At 38.6% G+C, this 9,919-nt stretch overlaps 1 protein-coding gene and 1 non-coding gene across 5 annotated transcripts in view; both read right to left on the reverse strand.

The window, feature by feature from the left end:
- Sppl2a (signal peptide peptidase like 2A) overlaps window positions 1–9,919 on the reverse strand; it is a 37,895-nt gene that overhangs the window by 20,205 nt on the left and 7,771 nt on the right. For 2 of the 4 annotated variants that reach the window (XM_029562958.1, XM_017797828.2), the window contains exons 6-11: window positions 8,158–8,254; window positions 7,648–7,749; window positions 4,229–4,310; window positions 3,667–3,741; window positions 555–611; window positions 315–368 (exon numbers count right to left, since the gene is read on the reverse strand). In XM_029562958.1, coding sequence (XP_029418818.1) covers window positions 315–368; window positions 555–611; window positions 3,667–3,741; window positions 4,229–4,310; window positions 7,648–7,749; window positions 8,158–8,254 — 467 coding nt within the window. The remainder of the gene's footprint in view (window positions 1–314; window positions 369–554; window positions 612–3,666; window positions 3,742–4,228; window positions 4,311–7,647; window positions 7,750–8,157; window positions 8,255–9,919) is intronic. The other 2 variants (XM_029562960.1, XM_017797829.2) reach the window with 1 other exon arrangement.
- LOC115070151 lies at window positions 6,029–6,162 on the reverse strand. Its single transcript, XR_003849354.1, has one exon. It is a non-coding gene; the product is annotated as a small nucleolar RNA SNORA24 (small nucleolar RNA).

Consider the following 9,919-nt stretch of genomic DNA (forward strand, 5'->3'; position numbering starts at 1 on the left):
GAAAACAGAAGATATAAACATATAAATATTCACATATATGATACATATATGCACTCTACATGTATACAAAACTTGAAAAAATAAGATATGTAGTTTTGGAAAATTAAATCGAACATATGCAGGATCAACAGTATTAACCCACTATTCCCTTTCTCTAAGTTATCTATGTATCTATTAGCTCAGCATACATTACTGATCCTTGAAAGAGACTTTTTTTTTTTTTGGTTAATCTACATTTTACCCCAGAAAGAAGAGTCTCATCTCAGAGGGTATGATCTAAAGTCCAATGAACATATCTGAAATACAATCCTTACTTTCTCATGGGGAGCTGAATGTTGAGCAGTGGCTTCCACAAAGTTTCCATCATTCTAGGATGAAACCCAAGTCAACAGGTATTTAATAATTTAGAATGACTAAGAAAATGGCTATACTTCGTGAGAAATAAGTCTTATGCCTTAACATGCATACATGACTAACGAATTACAACAGAAGGCAAAATTATGAACTAGACAGGCAGACGCGCACCAGGCAGCATTTCTGACTGCCGTCCCCACCTTTTCGGTATTTCCAAAAGGTCCAGCTGCAAGCTCCACCATAATGCTCTCGCCATTCTAAAAGCGAAGAGGGAGATGAAAGACGTTACCCAATCATTTGCAGAGAGTGACATGCCACTATTCAAGAATGATTTAAGGCCATGGCACAGGCCTTCTGCTAACCAAAAATGGGCTATGCCAGGCATGATGGCGCACGCCTGTAATCCCAGCACGTGGGAGGCAGAGACAGGTGGATCTTTGTGAGTTTGAGGGCAGCCTGGTCTACATAGTGAGTTCCAGGACAGCTGGGGCTACAAGGAGACCCTGTCTCAAAAAAAGATAAACAAATAAATAAATAAAAATGGGCAATGGTTTGCTTTTTCCTCACTCTAGAGATAGCATTCTGTCTCAAATTCAATCCAGACTTGTAGTCATTTGAAACAAATTTCACTTAGCACACCATTCCATTTACTGAAGCTCAGTGATTATCAGACTGACAGATAAACCATGCATGGGTTATTCAAATGTACCCAGAGACTGGATTATACTAATATCCAACACGTTAATAGGTTATGAACTTGAAGTATTTTAATTTTTTCACTGTGTATACTATAGTTCTTTGTCATTTTCAACAATGTCAAAAAGAAAAGGACATATTAAAATCTTTTAAATTTAGCTTTATTCCAAAATATAGGTAACCCTACTTGAACAGATATGCATTTGACCTTCTGGTTACTCACCACAGTAACAAAGCAACAAAGCCAAGTTTGAAAAGACCTGACTTTAGAGAGCACAAGAAGTTTCTCTAGCCTGGCTCTCATTTGATTTCAACCCTGTGTACTTTTTGTGTTCCAGTCACAGCATTTGCCTTAGCAATATTTTCCCCCTGTGTCTGCTGAAGTCTTTTATGTGCACTAGATAAGTTATTCATTAACAAGTTTTTCCCTGATAGCCAGGTCTATTGTAGAGATGGAAAACATTTTGAGGTAGCAGGCTAAAAATGCAAAAGGCACTTTGTGGTTATTTTAATATAGCGAAGGATGGCCCTGAAAACTGCTACCTCCCCTGCCCAAGTGCTTGGATTATAGGCATGTGCCAGATCATCTTGCCTGGCTTGAAAGTATACTTTAAGAAATGCCTACTTTTAGCCGGGCATGGTGGCGTACGCCTTTAATCCCAGCACTCGGGAAGCAGAGGCAGGTGGATCTCTGTGAGTTTGAGGCCAGCCTGGTCTCCATAGTGAATCCAGGACAGCTGGGGCTACAGGGAGATCCTGTCTCAAAAAGACAGAAAAAAAAAAAATTCACGGCTTCATTTTGTCCTCAAAAAAAAAACCCTACTTTTAGCCAGATATGGCAGTGCACAACTTTAATCCTAGTACTTGGGAGGCAGAGACAGGCATATCTCTGTGAGGCTGAGGCCAGCCTGGTCTCCATAGCAGTTGTAGGCCAGCTGTGGCTACCAGGGAGACCCTGTCTCAAAATAAAAAGCCTAGATTACTACTCTTCAATGACATCACTGACCGAAACAGTTCACCTTAAGGGATGGAAAAGTATTTGTGAAACAGTTTGGGTAGCAATACTTCGATAGTTTAAAATCCTTATTAACTAGCTGCAATTTCAGCTCCTCAACAGGGCATATGCTTGTCTTCATGGAGTACAGTAAATACCAGGAGCATAGATTTCTACAGTGATTGCACAGCCAGTAATGTGTAAGGAATGGCTACAAATTCAACGGGGGTGTGGGGTGTAGTTTAGTGTTTGCCCAGTATACACAAGGCCTGGGGTTCTATGTTCAGTACTGCGAATAAGAGAAAAAGTCCCATGAGAAGAAAAGTAGTCATTATTAAATACTAACTAGGTGGGAGAGACAGAATAAAGGGTCAGCATGAAGTTGCAAGGCAAGGTCAAAATGAAAGGGTGGAGAAAGTGGGAGAACTGAACGATAATTAAGACATTCACGACAGGTAAAGGGTCAAGATAGAAAGACTGACAATGAATGACTACAACACTTATCCAGAACCTTCCCTCACTTTGTAAGGAAGTCTGTGGTAAAGCTAAGGATGTACAACCCAGGAACATCCAGGAATAGATACGGCCAGCCTGAGTGTATGAACAAATGAATGGGGGTGAGAAGAGCCTATGGGACCCTGGATTTAGTTTCTACTGAGGTCAGCCTCACCCTGACCTTGATGCACAGCCTGGATACATGAGACCTTTTTTGGAACAGAAGAATTAAGTTGGGTTCTTCCCGTTGCAACCAAAAGAATTCTACTGATGTAGAAAACTAGCAATGCTTCCTCACACAATGAATTGGGAACCTGAGCAGAAAGCCCTGAGTAGTACAGGGTTGCTGGGTTACACAGTGATGATCTAGGCGGCTGACTCAGTAGACTGCTCTTTCTTACTCTCAGGTTAGTTCTCCAGAAATGAAAGTAGCATTGGCACATTGCCCTCCCCCTCTCTAAAGTGGCTACAGCAGTCATGGATTATAAGGTTACAAGGAAGCTGGGCATGGCGGCGCAGGCCTATCCCAGCACTCCAAGGCGTGGGGACGGCAGATCTCTGTGAGTTCAACGCCAGCCTGGTCTACATAGTGAGTTCCAGGGCAGCTGAGGCTACAGGGAGACCCTGTCTCAAAAAGACCCAAAACAAAAACAACATTACAAGGAAAGAAAAATTACAGACATTTTAATTTTATATCAGAAGTTTTTTTAATCTAACATAATCAATTACATGCTTAAAAAAAATCCTCTACTAAAAGGCCAATTTCAATGGCAAGTCCCTTCAGAGAATTAAAATTCATTCAGTAGTAAGAAATGTAAAAAACCAACAACCTAAGAACAGATTTATGATTCTCATCTAGGGGATGTAAAGATGGCTGAGTGGTTAAGAGCACTGGCTGCTCTTATAGAGGACCCAGATTCGATTCCCAGCACCTACATGGTGGCTAACAACAGTAACTCCAGTTCCAGGGTATCTGATGCCTCTTCTGGTCTGTGGGGCCTAGACACACACATACATACATTCAGGTATTCACATATATGCATTCAATAAAAATAAATATCTTAAAAAAATTCTCATCTTTTAGCATGCTTCTTCATGGACTTAAAACATACATATGTTCATCTTACCTTTGTGATGAATGGTGTTATGAAAACAAAAAATACATCATAGATGAGGAGAAGGCCTAGAAGTATCACACAGGACTGTTGAAAAAAGAAATTAAAGATCAAACTTCCCATTTCTAAATCAACAGATTAAATTATTTTGCAAATACAAATAAACATAGGAGTATACTTTTGAACACTATTTAAAAGAGTTTTATGGTTATTACTATGTATAATTTTTTTTCACAAACCAATTTAAAATCCTTACTTTGTTTATTCCATCTGTTTAAAAACATTACTGAGTTACTGGCTGTGGTGTGCATGCCTTTAATCCCAGCACTAGCAAGTCAGTGGTTTCACTTGCCTGGGGGTTAAAGTAAGTACAAATGGGAACAATAAACTTTGAAGAGTTGAGAACCATCCTGCAGTTCATTGGATGCTGAATTATAAAAGCTACAAATTTGGAAAATTTCAACAAATAGTATAATTAAAATGAGTATATTTTACTATATGCAAATTATACCTCAATGATATTGTTTTAAAAAGAAAAAAGTAGTGTTAAAACTAGCAAAATAATATACTTTACCTTGAAATTGGGTAACTTCAGTGTTTTAATTAGATTCAGACAGAAAGCAATTCCTAAGATATCCTGTAAAATCCAAGCCCACCTATGGAATGAAAAAGAGATCACTCTATTGTTTCATTCAGGTATTTTTACATGAAACTTTAAATGAATAGGTCGTCATTGTTACATCATTCCACTGCTATGAATTGTCCACATATTAAACTTCAAGCATGACAATATACTTATTTCCTCCCTATTTAGCAACTTAACTGTCCTGACATTATAATGAATGCTATTATCCTAAGGAAGGCAACCTCAGAAGAACATCATCTATCAGCTATAAGTGCATATTTGTCTTAATCTTTGAACCTTTACATGTCTCCTACAGAGAAAGCAGCTAACAAAGAATTCTGGCGTTTGTATCCAGAGCTTGAACAGAAAGTGAAAGCTATACAATGTACTCTATTAGAAACTAACCTGCATAACTATCAATTGATGACAAAATTAATAATTTTGATAATTATCAAAATATTTATGGGTCATCAAGTCTTATAAATAAGTCATTGAGGGGAACTGGAGAGATGGCTCAGCAGTTAAGTGCACTGGCTGCTCTTGCAGAGGACCCAGGTTCGATTCCCAGCACCCACATGGCAGCTAACAACCATCTGTTCCACAGGATCTGATGCCCTCTGCAGGCATTGCATGACAAGGGTAAATGCAGGCATTACACTCATACCCATAAAATAAAAATGACAAAATATTAAAAATAAATAAATAAGTTATTGAGTAACCCCCCCCCCCCTTTTTCAGTTTTCCTTTCTGCCAAGGACAGACACCAGCTGGCCAGACAGCTCAGCAGGTAAAGTATTTGTCACCATGCCTGATGACCTGTATTCAATTCCTGGAACCAAACAGATGGAGGGAGAGAACTGACTCAAAGTGTGATGATCTCTATAGGTGTGCTATAGGATGTCAATGCATGTGCAAACACACACACAAACTAAATGCATGTACTAAATTTTATTTTAAGATACCTGTTGCTGCCGTGGTGGTACACACCTTTAGCCCCAGCACTCAGGAGGCAGATCTCTGTGAGTTCAAGGCCAGCCTGGCCTACCTGGCGAGTTCAGGCCAGCTGGGGCTACAGGGAGACCCTGTCCCAAAAAGACAGAAAAAAAAAAAAAGATATCTGTTGCTGGGCTGGAGAGATAACTCAGCGGTTAAGAGCACTGATTGCTCTTGCAGAAGACCTGGGTTCAAATCCCAGCACCCACATGGTGGCTAACAACTATCTGTAACTCTAGTTCCAGGGGATTTGACACCCTCTTCTGACCTCTGTGGGTATTGCATGACATGGATGCACTTACACACATGCAGGAAATACATTTATACACATAAAAATCAAATAGTAAAAAAAATATTTGCTGTTCCCAGTAAATGGACAATTTGCATATTACCTCCCATCTAACATGAAAGGCAACATAGTCTATACAGTCTTCTGCTTTTTTCCTAGAAATATTTTACTAATAGTTTAGAAAAGTACACCCAAATAGGGCATGGTGGTGCACACCTTTGATCCCAGGGAGACAGAGGCAGGTGGATCTCTTAGTTCAAGGTCAGCCTGGTCTACTTTAGTGAGTTCCAAGTTAGTTAATACTACAGGGAGACCTTGTCTCAAAAATGACCAGAGAGAGAGAGAGAGAGAGAGAGAGAGAGAAAAAGAGAGAGAGAGAGAGAGAGAGAGAGAGAGAGAGAGAGCGAGCGCCAGACGGACAGAGACTGACCCAATAACCTGGCATCCCATAGCTTTGAAACAGTGAAGAATGTTACTTGTGAAAATCAGAATCTGATACCAATTAAATGCTAAATATGGGTTTGTTGCTATATAAAAACATGCTCTTCCAAGGCTAGGAAGGGAGACTGCCATAGCTAACAAGTCCCAAAGATACATACCATGCATTTTGCTTTTGTGATGATTAGTTTCAGTTGTCAACTTTAGAATCACCTGGGAAGAGAGTTCATGTCTCCCCAGGAACAGTATCAGACAACCACTGTATCAGTGCAGAGGGGCTGAGCACAAGCAAGCATGCATTTCCTGTGCTCTTGTCTGTGAACTGATGTGACTAGTTGCTTTGAGGTCCTACTGTCTGGACCCCCATGTAATAATGAACTATAACCTGTAACTGTGAGCTAAAATAAACCCGTTGTCCCATAAGTTGCTTTTTGTCAGGGCATTTTTCTTACATCAGCAGAAATGAAACTAAGCCTTTTTCAGTTAAACATATGTTCTGGAAATCATTGCATTATCAACTTAGAGATCTTTATTTTTAGGGTTATAGTGTACTTCACTGTAATATACTATAACTAAGCATATTTTTTAAGAACTTAAATTTAAATTTTATGTGTATGAACGTCTTGTGTGCATGTAAGTGCAGCACATGCATACAATGCCTGTGGAGATCAGAAGAGGGAGCTGGGTCCCTTGGAACTGAAGTTATGGACCTCTGTTAGCCTCCATGTGGGTGTTGGGAACCAAACTCAGGTCCTCTGCAAAAGCAGTCAGTCCTCTTAACTGCCAAGCCATCTCTCCAGTCCCAATTAAACACATTTACAAGGCTAGGTATTCAAAGTATAACTCAATCTCCTTCCCTGTCTGAGCTCAAATCATTAGCCTAAGATCTGTTCATATTGCTGCATCTGGTGGTTTACACCTGTAATCTCTGCATTCAGGAGGCAGAGGAAGGAGGATCATTGTAAATTCAAGATCAGACTGGTCTAGTGAGTTCCAGTCAGCAAGGGAAATCCTGTTTAAAAAAAAAAAAAAAAAATCTCGGCTGGAGAGATGGCTCAGCGATTAAGAGCACTGGCTGCTCTTAGAGGACCCAGGTTCAATTCCCAGCACCCACATGGTGGCTAACAACCGTCTGTAACTCCAGTTCCAGGGGAATCCAACGCCCTCTTCTGACCTCCGCAGGCATAGTACGAGATGGGTGCACTTACATACATGCAAACAATACACTCATACACATAAAATAAAAATAATAAAATATTTTTAAAAATCTCCTAATTTAAAAAATATCTTGTTTCAAGATATGTTCTGGAATAAAAGCAAAACAAACGAACAAAAAACCAAACCAAAACAAAACCCAAAACAAAAACCCCTCAATAATCATCATGAATAAGAGTCAGAGTCAGGAAAAGATATAACCCTTAAATCTAGAAGAGAAGCCAGACACACCTTTAATCCCAGCACTCGGGAGGCAGAGGCAGGTGGATCTCTGTGAGTTCAAGGCCAGCCTGGTGTATGTAGGGAGTTCCAGGACAGCTGGGACTACAGGGAGAACCTGTCTCCAAAAAAAAAAAAAAAAAAAAAATCTAGACGAGAATAAATGCGCTGATCTAAAAGATCTAAAAAAGCATCTAAAATAAATACATCATACCTATCTTCATTTCTAAATACAGCCCATACAACAGCTACCGCGATGCATAGTCCGGAGAGAAAAATAAGTTCCACTTTAATGCTTTTGTCACAACATGCAATCCTGAAAAATAAATTGAAGCAGTTAATTTGTGCTGTAGATAGAAGAATACAATGTTTACTTGATATAAGCAGTGCCAAACATTAATAGAGTGACTGAAATATTAACCTAGAGTCAAGATTTGAAGTAAAATAAAGAGGCATAATAATGAGTCCAATAAGCCCTTCTGTGGTGATGGAAATGTTCCATATCTATGTTTTCCAGTCTAGTGGCCACTGGTCATGTGGCTACTGAACACTGCAAATATGTCTCAGACAAGAATTGAATCAAAACATTTCAAACATCCATTAACATGATTTAAATTTAAACAGCCATAAATCTAATGTATATTGGACTAAAGTATTTAAAACATCCTCACAATTTGTATTAAATTCCAAATACTAATTATAACATTCCCCATGGGCTACATACGTGCAATGTCCACATGGTATCTTAGCAATCAACACGGCAAGACAGTTGTACAGGCCCATTGCGGATGCTATGCAGAAAATTGCTATCATAACATAAACTAGAAAAAAAGACAAATATTAATGCTTTAACTCTAACTGCATTATTATTTGAATTAACTACTAAGCTGAAAACATTTACATCTTGAGTTTCAAAGGTGAGACTGTTAAGTATTGTTTAAACTCTACCATACATTGGTAGGCCAGCTCTAAGAGGCTGAAGGTTGCTCTACATTTTCTATCATTCCGTCATTCAAAATGACATGCTTGATAAACATTTCTACGTATTGAATTACAGATATTTATATTCAATTTTAATGTAAGAATAGAAGTATTAATAAAACTTTGTGCATACGTGTGTGTGTGTGTGTGTGTGTGTGTGTGTGTGTTTTTTCAGGTGTATGTATGTGGATGCAATTGCAGGTATGCATTCTTTTACTTTTGCTTGTTTATTTTGGTTTTTTGTTTTTAAAACAGGGCCACTCTGGGTGTGGTGGCACTTGGGAGGCAGAGGCAGGCGGATCTCTCTGAGTTCAAGGCCAGACTGGTCTACATAGTGAGTTCCAGGCCAGCTGGGGCTATAGGGAGACCCTGTCTCAAAAAGATCAATAAACAAACAAACAAACAAACAAATAAATAAATAAATAAATGAAGGGTCACTCACTGGCCCGGAGCTTGCCAAGTAGACTACCCTGACCAATAAGCCCCAAGGATCTGCTGTCTCAACTTCCCTAGTGCTAGGATTGTAAGACTGGGCTACTCTGCCCAGTTTTTCAATTAAAAAAAAAATTTAAATTTACATAGGTCTAGGGATTGAATTCTGGTCCTCATGCTTGAACAGCAAGTACTTTACCAACCCATATCTAGCTTATCTGGTACTGGGTACTGAACCCTTCATGCATACTTGGCAAGAACTCTAACAACTGAGTTATATTCCCAGCTGGATTAATAAACTATTGAGAAAATATTTTTAGAAATGCAATTTTAGGGTTGAAAACAAGCATGTACCCTAGGAATCAACCATGTTATCCATGGTTTTTGATGGAGAATTTACCTATAATAACTTGACTTGTGTTAAAACCAAATTCACCCAGACATGGTAGCATATACCTATAATCCTAGCACTCAGCAGGCTAGCCAGGGATACACAATAAGACTCTGCCTCAAGAAAACATGAATAAAAATTACCCAAATCCATTAAAAGCAAACAAACAAACAAAAACCTGATCATGTGATAGGATACCAAGATAGTAAATTCTGTTAAGTTCTTCTATATTATTTATATTTATTTGTTGTTATAATAGGGGAGAAATTATTATACCTTAAAATGTTCTTTTTCTGAAAGTTAATTTGGAATAGCCAGATTTTGACTGACAAGGCTGGGTAAGTTATTTTTTAAGTATTTTCATATCTACAATGTAAATTGTTATAGTGCTACATTGGGGTTATTATAAGGATTAGATAAGCTAATATATATTATATACATCTATTATATCTATTATATATAAAGTTCACGGTTAAATGTGTTATAGTTATTGCTGGTTATATGTGGTAACATAAGTAGTAAGACAGACAATCATGGATCATCCACTCAATTTTAGTATATCCTCTGCTAAAGTTGCCCACCTCAAGTTGTTTTGAGTTGTTGTTTTTTTTTTTTTTTTTCTTTTTTTTTTTTTTTGAGACAGGGTCTCCCTATAGCCCCAGGGGACCTGGAACTCACTCTG

This window comes from Nannospalax galili, unplaced genomic scaffold, assembly GCF_000622305.1.
Source record: "Nannospalax galili isolate Female #2095 unplaced genomic scaffold, S.galili_v1.0 scaffold735, whole genome shotgun sequence".
NCBI lineage: Eukaryota > Metazoa > Chordata > Mammalia > Rodentia > Spalacidae > Nannospalax > Nannospalax galili.